This window comes from Ochlerotatus camptorhynchus, unplaced genomic scaffold (genome assembly GCF_037179485.1).
Source record: "Ochlerotatus camptorhynchus isolate MF236.1 unplaced genomic scaffold, CSIRO-AGI_Acam_v1.1 ptg000361l, whole genome shotgun sequence".
Lineage (NCBI taxonomy): Eukaryota > Metazoa > Arthropoda > Insecta > Diptera > Culicidae > Ochlerotatus > Ochlerotatus camptorhynchus.
In genome coordinates this window covers 3797126-3821984 of record NW_027040849.1, presented here as the reverse complement: position 1 = coordinate 3821984, position 24859 = coordinate 3797126, and the positions used below count along the sequence as shown (strand labels likewise).

Here is a 24859-nt window from a genome sequence, read left to right as displayed (position 1 = left end):
TGGGACAGATATGCGTCCATTTTTGCAATGGGACAAAACTGCCCACGGTGCATAAGGATTGCATAGAACATGGGACAGTTATGCGTAGAACGGCAGAAAAGACTTCACATTTTTTTATTTTTCTAGAATAAACAGCATGTTTTAATATAATGTTTTAAAAATATGCATTTATTTATAACGTTAAGCATCATAACCTCAAAAAAGTCAAAATGTCACATGGGACAGTTATGCTTCCACCGGCAGTAAACTAGTGTTACACATTTTTACTCGTGGGACTGATGGGTGTTCTTTCATGTTGTACCTAAATGCAGTATTGCCAATTCAGAGTGAAAAGTATTGGTGGAACAGTTAACAGTAGTATACTTTTTAAAAAAGGCGATTGTCATCTGAAGGAGTGTGCTCCATTACCCCGAGTGTCAATTCTCCGAAAGCCATATCAAACCGAATATGAAAAGAACGAGTAGCAATCAAAAGAATCTCAATCGGAGAAGTGACCTTAAGGTAACGGCATTCGTTGTATTGTAGCACAATCTATCTGACGGAGGGTGTTACATTCTAAATCTTCAGGATGAATCTTGTTGTACGATTCCTGCTCTAGATTTTTTTGTGAAGAGATTGTTATCAAATGTTAAACATTAAGATCGTTATGTTACTGCTTGTAATTACGATACATTTGGGGAACCATTTTCGGGGAAATGGTATATTGGATCAATAGTTTTTTTAGGTTGTCATCTTCATTTTATCAGCTACAGTTTTTACCTTGGAGCGTTCGATGACGATGTGTCCCAGAGCGATTGTAGTTATTAGAAAGCGTGAGATATGTTGTCTTCGTTTTTATCGAGGCTTCTATAGCAACCACTTACTTGCAACTATGGATTGTGATATAAACGAACTTACAAGGGTTTTTCATTAAGTAACATGAATTTATTTCGTACTATCACTAATATAGTTGTGTTTGTTTTCCTACACAGAAAATAGCTGTAATTTGCTTTTTTTTTCTGTGCCATCGCCTTAGATAGCGGAGAGGGGGAAACGAATCTATTTACAAAATGTTGCCGTCGGTCTCATATCACACTACACCTACTACTGTATTGACCAATAAATGTGGCGGCGCTTAGCAAAAACAGTCACTTTCATATTACCGCACCAGGTATCGTCAGCCGTCAATTTATTCGGACTGCGGACCGTCGTGTGCTTCGTAGGTGACTGCTTATGAATCGTTCGTTCATCATTCACTCATCATCACTTGTTGGTTTATTTCACATTTGTTTTTATCGGATTATTAAAATCCGGCTTTCAGCATTTGGCTTGTTGTGTTATGTTTCAATCTCTGTGTACACATTCACTCATGAGTTCAAATTTGAAGATATGCAAAACGCGCTCTGTTATATTATGTTGTAGCTTTTGCTGTTAAACAAATCTAATTCTAAGGTTTTCTTCCATCCTGCTGCTGTTGTTTTTGATGCCAGTATTTGTTGTTCATATTTTGCTTGTTTTAACTGAAGCGCACTCAGAAATGCAAAATTGCTGGCAATGGCTGGAACTGTAAGAGTGAGTGTGTCTGTGTGTGTTGAGTTTGGCGCTATCTACATCAGGGAATTAAAGCATTGCTTGTTTTGCGACGATTTAAATATCTGCTAAGAGCAGTGCAGTTTATTTTTTTTGTTATATATTTGTTTATATCAACAATATCTCACTTCCTAGTGCAGCTAGAAAAAAGATATATTTTTCTAACGTCCATTACACAGGCTTTCTACAGAACTATATTTGTAAATCCATATACTCTGACGAAAGCATAGTAAATTCGAATCCAACGCAGGAAAAAATGTGTGCAATAAACGATCGAAGGTATGAAATATTATATATATTTTTTTTCAAATGGGCGCATCCCTAATTATATCTTTTCTGTCTTAATCATCATTGAAATTAATCAAATGCTACCTTCATCGATCGAACAAATACTAAACTCTATACATTTCCTTAAAGTTATTTAACTAAAATTTAAATAGGATACAAGCCTTCTCTAGGTACAAGTGTCAAGTTTCCAAATTAGAGCCCTGCTTCTTGTGATTCGATGGAAAGAAAACGTTCCAGTTGTGTCTAGCAGTTATACACCTGCCTAAATGAAAACTTCATTTAACTGCCAACACGTTAACATCTAAAAGGTGACCCACAACGCAGGTAAATGTTCCCATTTCCGCTCTATCAAACTGTATTCTGGTATGCTTACTTGGAGCCCTCCTTGGCCGATATATGGTCGGCTTTTTCGCCGCGGGCGCACCGTTCCCACATCTTGTAGAACAACGCCTCCATACCTTGGGCGTACTGTTTGCAATCAAACAGTGCACTTTCGCAACGTGCCACCCAAACTTTGGCTCGGATCGCCTTTAGGTACTCCTTGTCGGTGCCGAGTTTGATGGCAATGTCCTGGTACTCCTGTCGGCTTCGGGCGATCAACTCCGGACATCCGAGCGTAGCCAACTGCGATGCTGCCACCCTGTGTGAAGGAGAGATGAGGATGGGGTTTTAGAAATCAATGCAATTTTTGGAACTGTCGTTGTTGGAAAATTATGATTCGAAAATTCCGTGATGTTAGCAAGTAGTTTTTGAATTTTTTTTAAGCGAAATGATTGACGCTAGTGTTTCTTCAAAGGTTTTTTTTTTTTTATTTAGGATTAACAAGACTGAACTGCCCATCTTACCTGGAGGCCAACGTTTCCGCTGGGAGTGTGACGACGGGCGTTCCCGTCCACAGTACGTCCATAGAGGTGGTGTGACCGTTGCACAAAGGCGTATCCAGGCACACATCGGCCAGCTGACCACGGCGTACGTGTTCCTCTTTGGCAGCAACATTCGAGAAAATGATCTTTCCCGGAGCAACACCGAGCTGCTGGGCCGCTGCCTGGATGTTTGTCTCGCCGACGGCCGGGAAGCGGAGCAACCACAGCACCGAGTTGGGGACATGCTTCAAGATATTAACCCACGAAGCGAGCGTGTGTGGATCGATCTTGTACAGTTGGTTGAAGTTGCAGTACACGATGGCATCGTCCGGAAGGCCGTACTGCTGTCGTGTCGTCACGACGATATTCTGTGGAACTTCCTCTCCCGTGGCTGCCTTGTTGTTGGTCTGAGTAGTGGCCAATCCGTTCTGTACAACGACACCGTTTAGCGAGGTCTGGATCTGTCCGGAAGCGATCATCGTTTCCACCGGAGTTGTGGTGGGGAGTTCTACAACTTTGTGCGAAATTTCAACCGGCTTGTGTGCGAGCACCACTTCGCGTATCGTTTTTACATCGTTGTTTTCTACCAGCGGCGACAAATCGGTCGCGTTAATGACTGCGACGTTGTCCACTAGTTGACTATTCTGCTGCTTACCGCTCACGATGAGTCGTTCCTTCAAATGAGGGAACATTTGCCGGTGGTCACCAATGAAGTACGTGTGAGGCATGTAGGCCAGTTTTTCACTATATTGATCGGCTAGTTCCATCGGAGATGTGACAGTGTCGGTTATGATGTAATCCATGAAACTAGCACCACTAGTTCCTGGGTAGCCCAACCACATGACCTGAATCGGTGCAGGCCTCAGGGCGAATATTTCATTGCGGGCTCCTTTGGTGTACCCATTCATATTGACCAAAATGTGAATGCCATCGGCGTGGATTCGATCGGCGGCTTTTCCGTTGCAAGCAATCTGCGACAATTCGACAAAGTGTTCCGTTTCACGAGAAATCTTACTTCGGAACATGGTTCCATCGTCGGGACTGAGAGCATAGCAAAAAACTTCAACTCTGGATCGATCATGCATTCCCGGAATCGACTGCATGAGATGGGAAGTCGGATGGTTTCCAAAGTCGCTGCTCACGTAACCGATTCTCAGCCGTCCGCCCAGTTCCCGCGAGAACTTATACGGTGGCTTGTGAAGAATGTGAATTTTCTCCAGACAAAGATTTGCATGCCGAGCTGCAATCGCCTTGCGGAAATCATGCGACAACGGATACAACATCGAGTGGTGCGGATGAACCGATGGCAATCGGTTCTTGTCCAACTGATCCGCCACAATTGCCACCAACTTCTTCATGCGAGTTTCGTAATCGGTCCAATCGCACACAATCTGCAAACAGTGGGCCAAATTGCAGTACGCATCTGGGAAGTCCGGTTTCAGTTTCAACGCCGTTCGGTACGACTGGATGGCATCCGGAATGTTTCCGGAGTCTTTGTGAATGCTAGCCAGATTACTGTGTGCATCAGCGAAAGCCGGGTTGATTTGGATCGCCCGGGTATAGCATTGCAGTGCTCCAGCAACATCCTGCATTTCCTTCAGGGTGTTTCCCATGTTGGAATAAGCATCGGCAAACGTTGGCTGAATGCGGATGGCTTCCTTGTAGTGCAAAAGGGCTTCATTTAATTTGCCCTGCTGCTGCAGTACGGATGCAAGATTGGAATGAGCTGCAGCAAACTCGGGGAAAACCTCCAAAGCTTTCAGATATAGCCGTGTCGCTTCTTCGATGTAGCCCTGTTCTCGCTTGATGTTGGCGAGATTGTTGAGCGAATCGGCATGGTTCGGGCAGAGACGTAAGGCGGTATTGTAGCAATCTTCCGCCTCCTGGACTTGACCTTTCTCTTTGAGGGCATTCGCCAGATTACAGTATGCATCCGGGAAATTTGGCTGCAGTTCAATCGCTCGACGATAGGTATCGATGGCCAGATCGATGAGGCCCTGCTCGTAGTATACGCAAGCCAAATTTCCATGCACGACCGCATTGTATGGGGACAGGTTCAGTGCCCGAAGGTATGCCGCAACGGCTCTGTAAAGGAAGAAACAGGAAGATAGGGGATTAGATACATAGAGATTTATTTGCATTGCGGTAGATACTGCCAAAATGTCGTCCAATTAACGAAATTGTTAGCGCAATCAGCGGAACATTTTCTTTCAAGATATGATCCTGAAAAACATCCACTGAACTGGAAAGCAGAGTAAGAGGAGCAAGATGAAGAGATGAAGTGGGGTCAAAATTGAATCAAATTCTGAGTGCGCTCTATTCATGTCACCTTCACACCCACGACGCTTGATTTCGGAGTTGTATGGAATTAGTGTGCCGGAAAGTAATTTTTTTTAACGCAGAATAAAAAGAAGACATTCACCAGCGCAAGTGGGTGTACAGCAACCAATCTGTCGCGATTATCATACTGCTGGGTAGTACCTATATCTCCTTCCTAGAGAGCAGTATTGAGAGGTGTGCGAGTGGTGGGGGTGGGACAGTAAGAGGGTTACGAACAATTTTCCTAACGAAATTGCTGAAACAAATTTAATGAATCGCACAATAGATACCTATACCTCGTGCTCTCTAGATGAAAAAGGTTACCTGCAAATGGCACTTGGCAAAAGGCGGAATTTGCTGGTAATTAAGAAAGCATTAAAGCTGTCGGAACAATTAAGAGCTTAAACGGGTTTTGAGTTTATGGTATATTCAAAAATTTACGTTGAGAATGGAGTCGGCAGTTTTACGATTTAAGTCGGCGTCTAATCAAACCACTAGAACTGCGAATTGAACGACCGCCTTCATACAGTGTGGCCAGTGAATTTTCATTTTGAAAATCGGATAAAGAAGATGCCACACGGGAAGGATAGTTGTGTTAGTGGGTAAGGTTATTTTTAGATTATGATTCACTGTTGTAGTAAGTGATGCGATCAGTAACTAAAGCAGCTGACTCTGTTTGTAATTTAAATCTAGTGGGGATATAATAAGACATAGTGAACAATTGCAAGCAAGGGGGCCGGGCCTGGGATTGAACTTCTGACTTTCTGTTCAGCATGCAGAAACTGTAATCACTGAGCTACCGAGCCTCGTTAGTTCAAGGTTTCAAATGTTTGAGCGATTTACCGATTTTTAAGAGGTTAAGATTCCAGATATTCGAGAATCCAGATTTTAAAATAAAGATTAATGTTACCTGGAAGGAATTTTCAGGATTCAGCATCTAAATTAATAAGTTTTTCAGAGAATTTTGCAATTCTGAGGATTATTCGTTTGAATTCTAGTGATAATTTCAAAATTATTCTGTCGAGAATTCTAAAGAATATCGGGGATATTCTGAGATGAATTCCTAGGAAGTTCTAGGCAACATTCCAAAGAAGATTTGAAAGCCTGAATATTTTGGGAAATTGGAGGTTGTAATTTTCAAAAGATTTTCAAGGGAATGCTGAGAAGAATTCCATGGGAATCAAATTCTATCTGGAATACTGAGTGTGTTTTGATGGCAATTTTCTGAATATTTTCAATACCGGTGTGAGAAGTCTAACATTCTGAAAAGTCTTATACCAAGAGACTTCTATCAAATTTTCATAGAGAATTTTAAGGAATATAGGACTTGTGAGAACGTCAAATATCAGACTTAAAGTGTTCATTTTATACGATAGATGAGGAGATGAAAGTATAGAGTTGATGGTTCCGTTAGAGTACGGCAGTGTGAAAATTGCATATAGATAGTAAAAAGTGAACAAAGGTCAATTTTGAGGAAGGCACGAATCGGGTTGATCGTCTCCTTTGCCAACATCCCCTGCTGTGGAGGGATGGTGACGGTTAACTCCCTCCGCCACCTGTGAGAATTATTGAGGGCATATTTTATTTATTGAACTTTCACTTATGTGCACCAAAATTCTATAAAAATTGAGGAGGTTAGAAGGAAAGGGGTGTAAGTGATTTTGATCGATTCTCTTCACCGACTTTCTCTTTTGATAGCCACAGCTTTATTAACAGATTTTGCGCTATTTCTGCCTCATAGTTTGATAAAGGAGGTTCTCATCTAGTATCCAGAATGGCACACGAATCAAGGAATGTGTTTGCAGCTGAATTATTAACGAAAAAGAAAGTCGATGAAGAGAATCGATCAAAGTCACTTACACTCCTTTCCTTCTAACCCCCTCAATTCAAGAAATTGCTTTATCTTTCTAAACAGCAGCAATTTTTCCATGAACATTTTAAACTTTCTAGAAACACATGTAAAATCAATATTTTGTGGTGTTCTTAGACATTCGAATAAAAGTTGTTGAATATTAATAACCAGCTGTTGAAGCGGACAGATTGTGAATTGAACTAAACCCATCATGTCACACCTCAAATCGCATGAGCATTCAAAAATAAGATCATTGGTAGTCATACTGAGAGTCCAAGACTCTGAGATAAACTAGTCTAATGGCTGAAAATCTCACTAATAAAGAAAATTGTGTCCAAGACCACATTGGCCACATACGAACAGATTCCGAGCTCCCGAGGGGAAGTGTTCAGAATCTATATTGAACTAAAACCCATCATGCGACATCTCAAATCCCATGGGAATTCAAATAAAAGATAATTGGTAGCCATATTGCGTGTCCTGGACCACATTGGTCGCACTCGGACATGTTCCAGGTTCCCTCGGGGAAGTGTTCTGAATCTAACTTGAACTGAAACCTATTATGCGACACTTAAAATCACATGAGAATTAAAAAATGAGATCATTGGCCATCATATTGAGTGTTCTGGATCACTTTGGCTACATTCGAACATGTTCCGGGATCCCCCGGGGAAGTTGACACAATCTGATTTGAACTAAAACCTATCATGCGACTCATCAAATCACATGAGAATTCAAAAATAAGATTATTTGTAGTCATAATAAGTAGCCTGGACCACTTTGACCATACTCGGACATCTTCCGCTCCCCCGGGGAAGTGTACATAATCTTACTTGAACTAAAACCCACTATGCGACACCGCAAATCACATGAGAATTCGAAAATAACATCATTGCTGGTCATATTGAGTGTAAAAAGGGTTCCATCTCACCATAAGAGAATGATTTCAGCATTTTGATTCGCGAGGATTTGCTTCGTTTTTAATACACGGACGGCGCAAATTCCTAGTCAGTCATTCCATATTCACTGTTCCACCAGTGAAAACACAATTGACTCTTACCCGTACATCTATTTATCTTGAAGTAGAGCAGGAATTCAATCAAATGACTTGACATACCGAAGTATATGCACTGAACCATCTAAAGCGAATTAGCAAAATCTAAACAGACACGTTGTACATAGATTTACCATTCCGCAACCTCCCACCCCATCATCATCGTCATACAATTTGGTCGTATTTACATACCGATGTAGTTACCTACAGTTTCGGTCATTGAATAATCAACTTTCTTTGAGCTTTTCAAACTCACATCACAGTTGTTTTTAATTGAGAATTTAGTTAAAATTAAGGTCAAATATGTTTGGTATGACCATCGCTGAAGTGACTTATGTTACGGCCAACACTGTATGTCTCTGTCTGTACATAAAAGAAGAAGGACATTCTCTGAGCCAAACAATTTTTCAAACATAGCAAGGAGGAAGTTTGTAGGCAGTGGGCGACCCTGCGGGAAATTGTTTCCGGAAATGAAAAGAGGACACTTTGCAACATCGAGCATGCAGGTAACTAGGTGTGTGTAGAACTCAGAGGAAGAACATAGGACTCGACGAAGCTCTATACAGGAAAGAGTTCATACTTTGCTCCGTGTCCGTGCTCCGGGGAGACAGACCGAAAGGTAGTAATTCAAATTCAATTTTTGGCTAGCAATCAAAGATGGTTAGGTATGACAAACAAGAAGGATGCTGTGTGATGGGGCGAGGGGGAAATTGTGCGGTTGGAGCGAACACGGGGAGAGCAATAAAAAGTTCGTCAAATGGTGTGCTGGGGATGTTATCATCGTCGTCGTTGTAGTCGCCGTGGAGTGAGTGCTGCTTCATCCAATGGTATGACACACAGGCGACCGGTGTGCGACAGGCAAATATTATTGAATATCGAGAGGATGATGCTAAAAATAGATTTTATTGACAGGGCTTGAATTATTCAAAACGCTTTGCCACATGACGACAGGTCGATCGAAGGGTCTCGGTTGGGAGATCTTTCGGAAAAGAAGATGCTGTGTCGCATAACACATAGCATATAACAAGAGGGAGTAAGTTTGAGAAACTTATCTCTTCCCATTATTCCATAGCAGTGCTTCCCAAACTTTCCCGAGCTTCGTGTATCCCTTAACAAAAATTGATTAAAAATTGTACACCTCATTCGAAAATAGTCGCAATTAAGATTTTTTTTAGAACAGGGGCCTCATTGCCCAAACCGAAACGCTTGTATGAAAAAGTGAGTCGTTTGTAAATCCTCAATTCAATAAAATTCATATTTTGTCGCATAATCTTGTGCGACCCAGGGGTACGTGTACACCAGGTTGTAAATCACTATGGTACGTGGTACCGTCTAGCGTTTCTTAACTAAACTGTAGAGAGAGAAAGAGGTATCGAATCTTCCATATGGAAGCGTGTTTGTAAAGATTTTTAATAACGGAAATGATTATACTAGAATTGTTTACAGGGAGTTACAATAATGGAAAGCTTCACGTAGATTTAGATGACGTAAAAAAAATTCTAAAATAAAATCAACAACACCGCCGCCAACTCGTACAAACCTTTTAATGTAGAACTTAATCCAATCAACACATCCATGCTGGTCGGCTTCGAGCTCCGAGAGCGAGTTGTATGGATGGTACGGCGTTATCCTGACGATAGTGTAGATCACGATACACTGGTAATCCATGCCTGCAACAAGTGGTCTGTTGCCAGCCTGAGCATGAACGGTAAACTGTGGTGCGGTTTTGTGGCGTTAACTCCCTCCAAACCCCTTGCCTATAGCGGTATCTCGACCGGATGTTGGTCTACGTTAGCTTCACACTCCTCTATAACACTTTCTAATGGAGAAGGAGCAATCGAACTCGGTGTACCCTCTACTACCAGTGCCAGTAAGCCATTAATTTTCGCACGGAAAACGAATCCTGGTGTTCTGATGGTCAATCACATGATGTTTGTCGGTTGCACTTGACACTCGATTGTCCGTACCTGACTATAACCCATTTTCTCGGATTTGCATCTGTCCCCTGAAGGAATGCAACCAGGTTGATGAATCTGGCAAAACCACAATTCCCTATCGCTACATTAGTTTTCTAGGTTTTCAAGTATTGATGTAGCAGTCAGTCCCTTCTTCAATAGAACCGATTGTAATTTCTTCCTGTCGCCATTGTTTGTAAACAGCAATTAAAACAATTTAACACTTCGTTGGCACTGCTATTTTTCGAGACAGCGTTTAGCTTCATCGCTTGAGTTGCTGCCGGCAGGTGAGCAGGTGACATTGATACATTATGAGCTAGATTAACATACCGAATCGCGGAAACGAGCAAGCTGGGCGAAAATGGGTTTTTTCTATTTAGTTCATTAAGCCTGCAGGAATCATACATTTTAAACAGTGCACGAATGTCAAGAACACAAACGTTTGCTAGCAGCACATCTGAGAGAGTTTATGTAGGTATGGAGGCGGGTGCTGCACAATGATCCGAAGCATAGAAAAACTGGCTGCTGTTTTCAGGGTGCAATTAAACTAAATTTATATACTGCGTAAGTGGCCTGATATTAATGTAAAGAATGCTTTGATATTCACTTCATGTCATGAATCCCGCATGAATTCCAACAAAAATCTGTGTTTAAACTTGAACAACTTCCAAGGTTCCAAGATCGGAACAAATTATAAAATTATAGTTGGAGATGTTTAACGTCAAATATCAGACTAAGTGTGAAACAATCGAATGCTTGTGGTGGCAGGGACACCCCTCACCAGACATAGAAAATCATTTACATTCATTTCCCTCTAACCTTTTTCATCAAAAGTATACTGTAAAATAATGTATGAAGCTTCTGTAGATTTTGTGATTAACTAACTATTATCAATAACACAAATCCGTATCTTTTATGCATGATGAACCAGAGCGAACAGGTGAATATAAATTACATTCAGGTTAAAGTATCAAATTATGTTAAATAATATAGACATATAATTTTTTGAAGGTTGAAATTTGAAATGTTCGTATGAGTCTCAGAAATATGAAATTTATTAAGTTACATGTCAATTATTCGAAGGGCACTTGGCGGAATTCATAAATTGAGCTTTTTTTCGGTGTTGGGTATTTTGATCACTGCGCCCAGTACTTAGATCTATTGTGATATATTACCCGTTTTAATATTGCTTTATCAACATGTTGTAACACTACTTTATGAAGCGACCGACACAGACTGACCGAAAGCATTTTCCTAGTTAGGTATTACATTTCGAATGAATTGCACTACTTGGCTGGGAACTGAATTCCAAGTCTTCTTTTTCTATGCCACATAATCGACACATGTCATCTTGAAGTTTTCCTATTAGCTTCAAGTGATATTTACATGGACAGTGCCCTGTTATTAAACCAGTGTACATACTGAGATCTTTCTTTGATAGTAAAAGAATTTGGCTAGTCATTGAAATGCTCGGATTAATAAACCGTTTCGACTGCCTAGCAATGAGAGTTCCATGAGTTCCAATTGGTCTCCACTTTCATTTTTTCCCATTTCTTGAACTCCATTCTAAGAGAGCAAGCAGAAACTCCACAGAATGGTTCTGGTCCTATAAATTGTTGAGATGATCCAAGCCTAGCTAGTGTGTCGGCTTTCTCATTCCCTTGAATTCCACAGTGACCAGGAACCTAAAATAGGTTCACTTGGTTTTGGCAGGCCAATTTTTGGAGTGACATTGCAAATTCCCATACAAGTTTAGAATAACATGTACCTGATTTCAAAGCATTTAGTGCTGCTTGGCTATGACTTAATGCAGATATTCGAATGTCTATAGTTTCTACGCAAGCAAATTTTAGAACTTTAAAGAATTGCTTGGACTTCTGCTTGGAACACGGTAGACCAGTAGCCCATAGATATTGAGATATTTATACCTGGACCTGTTACCCCTGCTCCTACACGATTATCCATTCTAGAGCCGTCTGTATAAAAGACAATTGATCCTGGACGAATGTTTGGTCCACCATTGTCCCACAAATCGCGGTCCGCATCTGCTACATTGTAAAGACGATCGAAGTGATATTTTTTCATCATCCAATCCTCATTTTGTAACACAATAGAACCAATATTGAACATTTTTAGGATGCTCATATGTCCTCTAAGATCACCTTCAAGGAAGTGCTGTGACCGTCGAATCCTTAATGCACTCCTTTCGGCTTCTAATTGAATACATTGATGCAACGGAAGCAGATAAAGTAGAGCATCTTTTTTTTTTTTTTTTTTTTTTTTTTTAACTCTTTATTTGTTCCAAATTCAAAATAAATTACATTTCATTTTAACCTAGGTGCTCCAGTTACTGCAGTAACGTACCAGCCTTAATTGTTATGATATATATCTAAGTGTTTTTACATTGTTCATGTCTTGGCAATTCAGTATTTTAAACAGGTTTTTTAACCTGCATGTCAGTATAACAATTGATATCTTAAAACTAAAAACTAAAACTAAATCTTATCTAAGTATAAAGGGAATTAATCGTTGCAATTGAGGATTGCAACGATTTTTGCCTGAAATTATTAATTATTTTGTTGGACATTTGTGCTAAAGTCTCAACATTCGAAATTCTATGTACTTCGGTTGTACTGTACCAGGGAGGCAACTTCAAAATCATTTTCAGAATTTTGTTCTGAATCCTTTGAAGTGCTTTTTTCCTGGTAGTGCAGCAACTAGACCATATTGGTACAGCGTAAAGCATGGCCGGTCTAAAAACTTGTTTAAATATTAGAAGTTTATTCGTCAGGCAAAGTTTGGATTTCCTGTTTATAAGAGGATACAAACATTTAATATATTTGTTACATTTGGCTTGAATGCCCTCAATGTGATCTTTAAAAGTTAATTTTTGGTCAAGTATTAATCCAAGATATTTCACTTGGTTTGACCAGGAAATTGGAACTCCGTTCATAGTGACTATGTGACTACTACTAGGTTTCAAAAAGGAAGCTCTAGGCTTATGTGGAAATATTATAAGTTGAGTTTTGGAAGCGTTGGGAGAAATCTTCCATTTTTGTAAATAAGAAGAGAAAATATCTAAACTTTTCTGAAGTCTGCTGCAAATAACACGAAGACTTCTTCCTTTAGCGGAAATGCCTGTGTCATCAGCGAACAAAGATTTGTGGCAACCCTGAGGCAAATCAGGGAGGTCCGAAGTGAAAATGTTATACAATATAGGCCCAAGAATGCTACCCTGAGGAACTCCTGCCCTAACAGGTAGTCGATTAGATTTGGAATTTTGATAATTTACTTGAAGAGTTCTGTCAGTTAAATAATTTTGAACTAATTTCATAATATAAAGTGGAAAATTAAACTTTTTCAATTTAGCAATCAAACCTTCATGCCAAACACTGTCGAATGCTTTTTCTATGTCTAGAAGAGCAACTCCAGTTGAGTGGCCTTCAGATTTGTTTGAACGAATTAAATTGTTAACTCTTAAGAGTTGATGAGTAGTTGAATGCCCATGGCGAAATCCAAACTGCTCATCTGCAAAAATTGAGTTCGTATTGATGTGAAGCATCATTCTATTCAAAATTATCTTTTCAAAAAGTTTACTTATTGAAGAAAGCAAACTTATAGGACGGTAGCTAGAAGCTTCAGCTGGATTTTTATCCGGCTTCAAAATTGGAACAACTTTTGCATTTTTCCATTTATCAGGAAAGTATGCCAAATGGAAACATCTGTTAAATAATTTTACCAAGAAAGACAAGGTACTCTCTGGGAGTTTTTTGATGAGGATATAGAAAATTCCATCATCACCTGGAGCTTTCATATTTTGAAAATTTTTAGTTATAGACCTTACTTCGTCCAAATCAGTCCCCCAGGAATCATCAAAAATATTTTCCCGAGAGAAAATATTCAGAAAATCCCGAACAACCTGATTCTCAATAGGACTAGTAAGACCCAAACTGAAATTATGGGAACTCTCGAATTGCTTAGCAAGTTTCTGAGCTTTTTCCAAATTTGTGATCAAAATTTTACCACCTTCTTTAAGCGCTGGAATAGGCTTTTGAGGTTTTTTCAAAATTTTTGTGAGTTTCCAAAAGGGTTTGGAACTCGGGTCTAATTTAGAAATATTATTTTCAAAAGTTTTGTTCCTCAGGGCAGAGAATCGCTTTTTAATTTGTTTTTGCAAATCCCGCCAGATAACTTTCATGGCAGGATCGCGTGTTCTTTGATATTGTCTCCTACGGACATTTTTAAGACGGATCAAGAGCTGAAGATCATCGTCTATTATAATTGAATCGAATTTAACCTCGCATTTTGGTACTGAGGCAGCTCTTGCTTCAACTATAGAAGTAGTCAGAGATTCAAGAGCATAATTAATTTCATCTTTGGTTTGCAAAGGAATGTTTGGATCGAAGTTATATTCCATAAATGTTCGATACTGCTCCCAATCAGCTCTATGGTAATTGAAAGTAGAGCTGTTGGGATTACAAATTATTTCTTGGGATATTTCAAAAGTTACTGGAAGGTGATCAGAACCGAAGTCAGCATGGGTAACCAATTGGCTACAAAGTTGACATGAATCAGTTAAGACCAAATCAATAGTGGAGGGATTTCTTGCAGAAGAAAAGCATGTTGGGCTGTTTGGATATTGAATAGTGTAATAACCTGCAGAACAATCATCAAACAGAATATTACCATTGGAATTGCTTTGAGCATTATTCCATGAGCGGTGTTTTGCATTAAAATCACCAATAATGAAGAATTTAGACCTATGACGGGTAAGTTTCTGGAGGTCACCCTTGAGAAAATTCTTTTGCTGGCCTACGCATTGGAATGGCAAATAGGCAGCTATAAACGTAAGTTGTCCAAATTTTGTTTCAACAGAAACCCCCAAAGTTTCAAAAACTTTGGTTTCAAATGAAGAAAGAATTTTATGTTTGATTCGTCTATGAATAATGATGGCAACGCCACCACAGGGTCCATCAAGACGATCATTTCTATAAATCAAGTAATTTGCGTCCTTCTTAACCTTATGGGCAGGTTTAAGGAACGTTTCAGTTATAACGGCAATATGCACGTTATGAACTCTTAAAAAGTTAAATAGCTCGTCTTCATTATCTTTAAGAGATCGAGCATTCCAATTTAAAATATTTAATGATTTAAAATTCATTACTGAATTTTAAAGTCATGACAATATTATTTGCAAATTTTACTCCAGTTTGAATAGCATCAAACATGGAGTTAGATTTAAGCATATCAGAAATCATGTCAATTAATGAATTCTGTAAAAATTCCATTTTGGGGGCAGTAATGCTTCCTAAGTCAAAATTGTCAAAATTTCCATTAGAACGTTGGTTAGTATTTTGATTTCTACCCGCTGCAATAGCAGCATAGGTAGCTCCATTAACTCGCTGAACATTGTTAGCAGCGAGGGGAGTAGGTACAGATGAAACATTTGAAGCAGGGGAGATATTTGTACCTACGGGTACGAATGTAGAATTTGTTCCTCGCTGACCGTTGTTAACAGCAGAGGAATTTGTACCTGGTCGGAAACGTGGAGCGTTTCCTACCTGACGGTTAGAACGAGATTGTAGGATCGCTTTGCGAGTCTTACATTCCCAAAAATTGGATTTGTGGTTTTCACCACAATTTGAACATTTAAATTTCTTAGGATCTTCCTTCACAGGACAGTCGTCCTTTGCGTGAGAGGAATCACCACAATTCATGCATTTAGCTGGCATGTAGCAATTTTTAGTTCCGTGACCCCATCCCTGGCACTTACGGCACTGGGTGAGGTTTTGGAAATTTCCTCCAGTCTTCCTGAAGTGTTCCCACTTCACTCGGACATGGAGCATAAGGCTAGCTTTTTCTAAGGCCTTAAGGTTGTTTAGTTCACTAGACTTGAAGTGAACTAAATAAAAATCATTAGAAATCCCGTTGCGCGAATCGCCAGGACGGGATTTCATTTTCATTTTGATTACTTGGAGTGGCACAACTCCAAGTAATTTTGCCAGTTCATCTTTGATCTGATCCAGGGATTCACCACTGGGCAGTCCTTTCATGACAACCTTGAACACACGTTCAGTTTTGGTGTCGTAAGTAAAAAATTTGTGCTTCTTCTCAGTAAGATACTTGAGAAGACATTTAAATCCGTCCAAGGTTTCAGCCAATACACGGCATTCACCCCGACGTCCAATTTGTAGTGAAAACTTAACTTTCACGAAATTCAAAAGTTCCATGCGAAGAGCATGGAAATCGGTAGTGGTTATCACAATAGGGGGAATCTTTTCCTTCTTGGCATTAAGCCGGGAAAGTTTACTAGAATTTTTCTTGGATGATGGATCATTCTCATCATCCGTGAGCAAATCAAATTGATTACTCAAATTAATTTCATCAGAAGGGGGGTCAAGAGTTTGCCCCTTTCTTTTGCGTTTAGGGGCCATGGCGGCAGTAAATTTTTATCCAAATCGACTTCCAAGCAGATTACTATAAGAATCTGAAGGATCGAAGAGGAATTTTCCAAATCGATATCCAAGAAGGATTACCTCGGGTAGGGTCCAAACAAGGATCGAAGAGGAATAAGAGTTGAACAAGGTAGAAAATTTTTACAGGTTGAGCACTGAAAAGTGCTGTTTAAATTTGTTGTAGCTTTAGGTAGTAGTAACACTTCCTTCAGCAAAAAGCAAATAGATCCGCACGGCAAGAGAGCACGATGCGGACTGGAAGTAGAGCATCTTGTGCCATACTTGGTGTGCTACTCATTGCACCAGTTATTGAGAGAGCAGCTAGTCTTTGCAGCCTCCCCAGCTTTTTCTGTGCTAATTTTTATTGGTATTAGGCCACCAAACCAATGATGCATAGGTTATTCTGGGTCTTACAATCGTCAAATAAATCCAGTGGATCATTTTAGGTTTTAGTCCCCATTTCCTACCAATAGTTTTTTGTTTACTTATCCAAAGAGCATTTGTTGCTTTACTAATGACTTGCTCTAGATGCGAATTCCAATTTAGTTTGCTGTCAAGAGTAACTCCCAGATACTTGACTGTGTTTGAAAGTTCTAAAATTATTCCTTTCAGTTTAATACTGTTTATGGACATTTTTTCTTCGTGTAAATGGTACAATAGTTGTTTTAGATGGATTAATATTCCATCCTTCGCTAGTGCATCACGATGAAACATAATTTAAAGCAATTTGCATTCTACTTGAAATGATATAGTCATATTTTCCACGCACTAATATGACTATATCATCTGCGAAGCCAATAATCTCGAAGCCCTGTGCTTCTAAATTTTTGAGAAGGTCATCAACTATTAAAGATCACAGTACAGATGAAAGAAACCTCCTTGAGGACACCCTTTTACAGCTCTTACTGTTATGGATGAGCTTCCAAGGTTTGCTGAGATTTCTATTTTGCTAAGAATTTCGTTAATCCAATTAACTATGCTTTTATCGAACTCATGTTGTATCATAGCGATTTTAATTGAGTGAACGTAGCGTTTTTCAAATGCTCCTTCAATATCAGTGAACGCTGCTAGGAAAATTTCTTTTGATTCGAACGATTTTTCTAGTTTTGTAACCAGCGTATGAAGAGCTGTTACGGTTGATTTACCAGTTTGATATGCAAACTGATATTTATTAAAAGGAATTGTAATCAAGTACTTTGACTTTCTATACTCATCTATTATTTTCTCCATTATCTTCAGCATAATGGAAGATAGGCTAATCGGTCTGGAATTGAGCTTAGAAATTATGGTAGAAAATAATGAGATCCATGGAATAACATTTTAATTCTCAGGCTAAGAAATTTGTTGGAGATTACATGAGGAAATTTACATTCTTGAAGTTAGCGAGATCTCTGAATTCAAATAAAGCGTGTTTAAAAGATCTAAGATTTAAAAAATCTTTTCTCTTGAAACTTAGACAAAATTTTAGGATTCTGATACTTCACTTCAAGCATCAATTTTTATGAGAATGCCAAATATATTTCTTTTTTTCCTTTGTATAGTTTTCCGTTCTGAGTCCCAATGCTACCGACGCCAGATAGGCAGCTCCCACACCTGGACCCTACCTATCGACCCATCAACTCATAGACCGGGACCAACGGCTTTACTTCCCTTCTGAAGGCAGGTGTGATCATAGATGTTATGCCTCAGAAAATCCCGGCGGCACCGACTGTGATTGAACCCAGACCCATTGGAGATATGTAGTTATAAAGTAGTTCTGAGTTGATTAGCCAATCAAATTTGACTAAGATTTCCTAGTATTTTTTTAGATGTCTTTCTAGAGGAAAACTAAAAAAACTAAAGATGAATTCCAAAGTAGACTATTGTGGGGATTGTGAGTAGAATTCCAGGGAACCCTAAAGTCGGAATCGGAGTGAATTTAAGGGAATTGGGATGCGGATTCAAAGTGAATTAACCCTATGGCAGAAACTGAATGATAATCTACATCTAATGATCATGAGAATCTCTTTAATGTTGATCAAAGAGAAATTTTTAGGATAGCTGCAAGGAAATATACATAATATTTCCAAGAGAATCTAATTCTTAATATAGCTAAAACAATTGTTTACAACATTTCAAGCTAGTTTAAAGATAGGTTTTAAGCGATTTCTATGAGAATTCATAAGAAATTAGAGGGGATTTCAAGGAGTTTCCGGGAGGGTTTTTTCAGAAAATGTAAAGCATATTTCCAAAGAAACTGTGAGTAGCCTTCCAGAAGATTCTGACGAAATTTCCAAGGGATTATAGGGAGAGTTTCAAGAGAATTCCAAGAAAGTTCTAAGAGATCCTCTCAAGGGCATTTTAAGAAGAATTTCAAGGAAATTATCAGGATAATTCTCATCAAATTCTAATATGCAAGGGAATTTTGGTAGAATACAAATCTAAAGTCTAAATTGCATACCAAAAGATTTACGAGGAATATTCTTAATGAATTGTTGGAGAGAAATTAAAGCAAGAAAATTTCCTGGGAATACCGGACAGAATTATAAGATTATTAAAAAAAATCCTGATAGTAAAAGTAATTCTGACAACATTTAACAATGGTCCTAAGGAAATCCTTGAGAAATTCGCAAAGATATCCTGAGAAAAGTTTCAAAGATATAATTTTGTGATTTCAAACATTGAATTTTTTAAAGATTCCGTACGCAAAACCAGGCATGGAAAATCATTTACGTTCATTTCGGGCATTGATTTACATTCATTTGTCTCTAGCTTTTTTCATCAACAGATTTCCGTAAAATGATGTACGAAGCTTTTGTAGGTTTTGATATAAGCTACAACTTTACTGTTTCAAATCTGTATCTCTTATGCACGATGACCCAGAACGAACAGAACCAACCATTGTTTTTCAGTGAATGTAAATTACATTCACTGAAAAACAAAAACAAGTTCTGCCCGCTCAGGATGGTATCAAAAATAAGATATCCACATATTTTTCTTTCAAATCATACAAAAAATGATGTTTTATTCAAACAAACGATTGATCCTTTATTCTACGAGAATGAACTTGAACATTGTGAAGACCGGATGAATTTAATATTATTCCTTCACGAATTTTCGAATTTTTGATCGAAGATTTTTCATCAAGTCCGGACAAGCGTTTCAGCACATTTTTTGGACGCTTAAGCTCAAGCATATCCCCAGCTGCTTTACCAGGCTTTTTGAAGACCCTCACCCAGTAACGTTCGATGGGCCGAAGCTGAGGGCAATTCGGTGGATTGATGTCTTTCTCAACGAATTCTATACCCATTTCCGTGAGCCAATTGAGAGTTGTTTTGGCGTAAATCCGGCCAAAACAGTGGAGGGGCACTATGCTTCTCATATAAAGGAAGCAATCCTTTCTGCAGACATTCAGATCGATAGATTTCCGCATTTATAGTTCCGGTAGTGTAAAAAATGGTAGACTTCAAACCGCAGGAACATATTGCTTGCCATACCAGCACTTTTCGACCAAATTTCTCCACTTGAATCGACCTGTCCGCATCGCTTACATCCTCCCCTACGGCCGTAGTATAATATTCTGGACCTGGAAGGGTTTTTGAGTCCTCTTTCACATAGGTCTCGTCGTCAATGAAAATGCATGCATCCGGTCGATGCAAAATTCGAGAATACAATTTCCGGGCCCTTGTTGCAGCACGTTGCTTTTGTTCTGCGCTTTGTTTGTCTTCAGGTTGTTCCGTTTCTTGATACGTTGGATCATTCCGATGCTCGTTCCCGCTTTATTGGCCAAATCACGTATCGACATTGATTTGTTCTTCCTAATTAGAGATACCACTTTCTGGTCCAGTTTCGGGTTGGCAGTTCATCCAAAGAATAGTGTTCCCCAAACTTGTTTACGATGGCTTTTACACTCGCGTGATGAATTCCAAAGCGCTTCGCCAATTTACATCGCATAGTCACACCCTTTTCACTTAGCCATGTGTCCAAAACCTTAATTTTCACTTCATTTTCAATGCGTGACATTTTGGAAACGAAGAATTTAAACCGTACAAAAAAGAAAACAAACGAAAAATTACAGTCAAACGCACAGGATGCAGTGATTAGCATATTAAAACCATCACAAATACGTGCGTACAACGCACATGTATGTGGATAGTTTATTTCCGATACATTGCTTAGTTCGTCATACCTTAGAGATACATATTTTTGATATTGCGTTGTGCGATGCGTTGCGTTGTGCGATGTGCGTTTGACTTTATACTGTCGCATTAATGGCCCTTCGCTCATTTTCAACTTCTATTCAATTTTCATCCTTCCGTACTCTAACGGAACTATCCACCTACCCTTTTCTAAAGATCATTCTCTAGCTAATAAATTATCACACTAAAGCTTCATGTTAGCATTTCCAACCAACTCTGAAGATTTGTTTTTAAAAAGCTTGTATGCCCTTTTCACGTGTTGTTCTTGAGTTTAGAATTTCGATTCGTATTCAGACACACGTTATAGAATCACCTGTTTCTTCAAATAATGACTGAATATCTCTTGAACTTAAGCCAGAATATTTTCTTCATTTTCAAAAGTCCCCAGATCCACCGGGTAACTGAAAATTTTAATCAATTAATAGATTAATGACACGAGGGCCATTATCATATTAGAGACAGTGATATTCGTCTTCAATGGCAAGGTATCGACGCCGGAGCCATTTAATTGTAGCAGAACTCTTAATTCAATTATCCTGAGCTCCCATACCGATGGCCATGATGATGACGGTATCTTAATGAATTTATCAACCAAGACTTGACGAGGGTAGATCACCTGAATACAAAAATTGGGTTTCAAGATACCTGCAAATGATCACTAATCATTTTGCCATCGCCAAATTTTCTGATCATTGAATCATTGTGCCACTATAATAGGTAGTACGTACACCACGAGTGGAATATTGTGCCAGAGCAAAACAATCAGAAATCGTGCCGCACCTTCTAAAAACAGCTAATCGCAACAGCAGCTGAAGCAGAGTTGTTTTTCCTTTGCTTCCATTCTTGAATTTCTCGTTTTGCACCGTTCCATTTCTCGCTCAATCCAAAGCGGAAAATTGTACACCGGATTTTCGTCTTCGAACAGGATATTACGTGACGGTCGCCCCCATCGAGCAGATTTCCTCTTGCAAAGTGAGGGGGTGGGCTAATATAGAGTCATCGGTAAATATTAGTTCATTTCTGAGATTGAATTGAGAGTAGCAGAGACCGCGCCGCCGTTGATCCTTTCACATTTGAAATATCACCGACAAATGGTGCTTAACATCAAATCATGCTTTCAGGGAATTAATATAAAATTTAATAAATTTAATTGCTAGTCATATTTATTCGCGACAGTCGGCACTTAATTTGCACCCTTAAAATGTACGCTGTACACAAATATAATGCCACTCAATGCTGCGCTGTCGTCGGCAAATATAAGTGTGGGATTTTCTGTTGACAAAAGTAGCAACTGCACGCCGGCCCATCATCGTAATGAAAGCGGCAGCCAGACCATGCTACATATATGTACTATATACACGTGCCACGGGAAACAATAGAAAGGAAAAAGGAAAGTATACCTCGCGTCGTCAAGTCGTCTGGGACGACGACGAGAGGAAAGCAGGAAAGTAGGTACCTACATATATTTTCAAAACATGTGTACATTTTGACGGAAAACAAAATTAATGAAGTTTTCTTTGGCGCATACCTCTGATACCTCTTGCTATATAACAACAGCGACGGAGGCGGCGGCGGCAGCCTGCGGGTTTACATTATTCGCACTGTATTACCTACTACTATTCCAAAGCGGTACCATACCTACCAACGTAAAAAGTGTAGTAATTAGTTCATAAGGAAAGTACTCTTTCTGCCTTATTTCTGTGTACTTCTGTGCTGCGCGAATTACGACGGAGGAGATTTATTAATTATGCACTTGAGAGCAAGGTTGCAAAGACTCATTTCAGCTAAAACAATGTTTTTCTAAATTATGAAATAATTAGATGCCATGATCAAATTTTGAATTGGTAGGATACAAGAAGAGGTTGCAAAGAATGTGTTTGACATATTAAACCTGTTTATGTCACTTCATTAGAGTCACAATCAGCGATTTTTCACAAACTCACTCACTCACTCACTCACTCACTCAGCGATCAGCAAATCGCTGATTGTGACTCATAGAAAGCAAAATTTACAGGTTTTATGTTTCCAACGCATACTTTGTAACCTCTTCTTGTAAGTTACAAGTAAAACATGCCATCATACCATCTTTTGGTTTTATTATTCCGAAAAACATTATTTTAGCTGAAATGAGTCTTTGCAACCTTGCTTGAGAGTTAACATCCGGTTATAAACTAAAAACCAGCTATAAAGCTTCAAAAGGTTTTAAGATTTATCCGCTACTATTTGCTATTATATTATTCTCAGATTCTTAGACAATTTCCCTCTCAGAGCTCAACGATTATTAAATGCAAAACATGTAGATTAGGAATTCCTGACAATCACCCATACAAACAAAAAAATGGCATGCCTGCATAAAGAAAGATGATATCCCGTGTACGGAAGAAATACGCGTAGGTTTCAAGAATTTCATCTTGGATACGCAAACATAATTTATGCGATGAGCAAATGACAGTCTTTAATGAATTTGCTAATGCGCGTCACCGCGACGAAGGAGTTGAATGCAAAGAACGTTGAGGAATTAGATAATGACTCCAGGTTAGAGAATAGGAATAGCTATGCGTTATTGAATGGGGATGTACATAACCAGCAAATCTTGAAAGCTGAATAACAGCTTAATAAAATATTTCTTCGACAATTGAAGAGATCCCAGAGTGCTGAACAATAGGTTATTCAGATAAAAATGGGGGTTTATTCAGCTAACATATTTGTAAGAATGTGTATTATGGTAGAGAAAATAGCTCTAATGTTGACCAATGGATCTAAAGATTGGGCCCATCGATTAAAATCACTTACTCTTAATTTAAAAGGCATCTGGATTGGTGGCTAAAAAAAGCTATCAAAAATGCTTTATTTCGGACATCAATCCTAAATAGATACATTTTAAAACCACCGATTTTTTTTTTCGAATAGACCTGAAAAGGGTGTCTATGATAAAATTGGATTACCTGAACATTGCTATACGTTTTTACCCTTTGAGCTTGAATCATTGAAAACTTGAATCTGCACAATTAAAAATTATTTCCGACTTCGATAGTTGTTTACCGAACTTTGAACTTAAAAATTTGACCTTCATTTCAAAAGCTGTTTCCTTAAATTTTTATTTCAAAACACTGTCAGCCTTGATTAAATAGTCGAATCTTGCAGTTTTCCTTGTTTTGAAGCTTGAAACTATAACTTTGCTATAACTTTGCTCAAGAAAAAAGTTAGGTTCTTGATTTTAATGATAATAGGAACCACCCTAGAATTCATTGTCATAAAAATGAGGGCCTAACTAAAAACTTTGTAGAAGAGACTTTTAGTCTAAAGTTCAATTTCAGGCTCAAAACATATCATTGCACCTAAATCTGCATTCTGGACCAAGTTTCAATGTAGCAAAAAATTATTCAAAATTTCATGGAATTCTCAGAGGTAAAACCTGAAATTTGTTTATTTTTTTCGCTATTTGGTGTAGATTTACTAAATATCAAAAATGCTATTTTTTACTTAAATGTTGAAACTCAAAAAATCAATGAAAAAGTCTAACGTTGTACTACAATTTCATGTTTGTGTCCATCAAATTACCATTTTGAAAATGTCAGAAAAAATATAATTTTTCCTTTGCTTTAAAATAAACATGAATTTAAAATATTCAAAATACGGATTTTTGCTATTAATGTTTTTATTTGATTTTTTTTTTTATTTTTTCCAACATATTGTATTTTTTCCAACATATTGTATTTTTACCCACAACTTTGTGATGGACGTCATTTTCATTAATCGCGACGTTTTTATCCTACGATATGGTGTGAATTAATATGACCGAATTACAGCACAAATTTGAATCACTTCCGAAAGCGAAAAGTTATGCAAAGTTTTAATGGAAATCGGAGAGGGTACAGTATGAAATTCATTTGTTTATTTGCTATTTGGCCTGGATTTCCGCATCAGGGAATGTGTGTTCTGCCGAATTATTAACGAAAGATAATCGATCAATGCAGACCTATTGAAATGTTCGTCTAGAATTAGCTATTTTAGAAAATTGTGCAATTGCTTCGCATTCCATTTTCTATGGTATCGAAACAACTCAAAGTCAGCTATAGTTTTTTTTTTGTTTCTGAGAAAACAGAACAATCAATATGTCGATTCTTCTCGGCAAAAATAGAGCTTCCTTCCAACAAGTTGCAGTTACGAAGAGAGGAAGATGCCTCGCTTTAGGGCCAAAGAGAATGCAATAACATGCCAGAAGGTACCTCCATAGTGAACTCATCTGTTTGTGATGCAACGTCGTCTTATTTTCGTTCCATTTTTTTCCAGTGACAGGGACAGGGTTTTCGTCAATGGTGAGCC

The 24859-nt window shown here is 38.6% G+C and overlaps 1 protein-coding gene across 5 annotated transcripts in view; it reads right to left on the bottom strand.

Annotated features, from left to right (window-relative positions):
• Nucleotides 1–902: 902 nt before the first annotated feature.
• sxc (O-linked N-acetylglucosamine (GlcNAc) transferase sxc) overlaps nucleotides 903–24859 on the bottom strand; it is an 83591-nt gene continuing 59634 nt past the window's right edge. For all 5 annotated transcript variants that reach the window (XM_065231776.1, XM_065231773.1, XM_065231774.1 and 2 more), the window contains exons 7-8: nucleotides 2703–4805; nucleotides 903–2497 (exon numbers count right to left, since the gene is read on the bottom strand). In XM_065231776.1, the coding sequence (XP_065087848.1) occupies nucleotides 2227–2497; nucleotides 2703–4805 (2374 nt within the window). In that variant the 3' untranslated portion in view covers nucleotides 903–2226. The remainder of the gene's footprint in view (nucleotides 2498–2702; nucleotides 4806–24859) is intronic.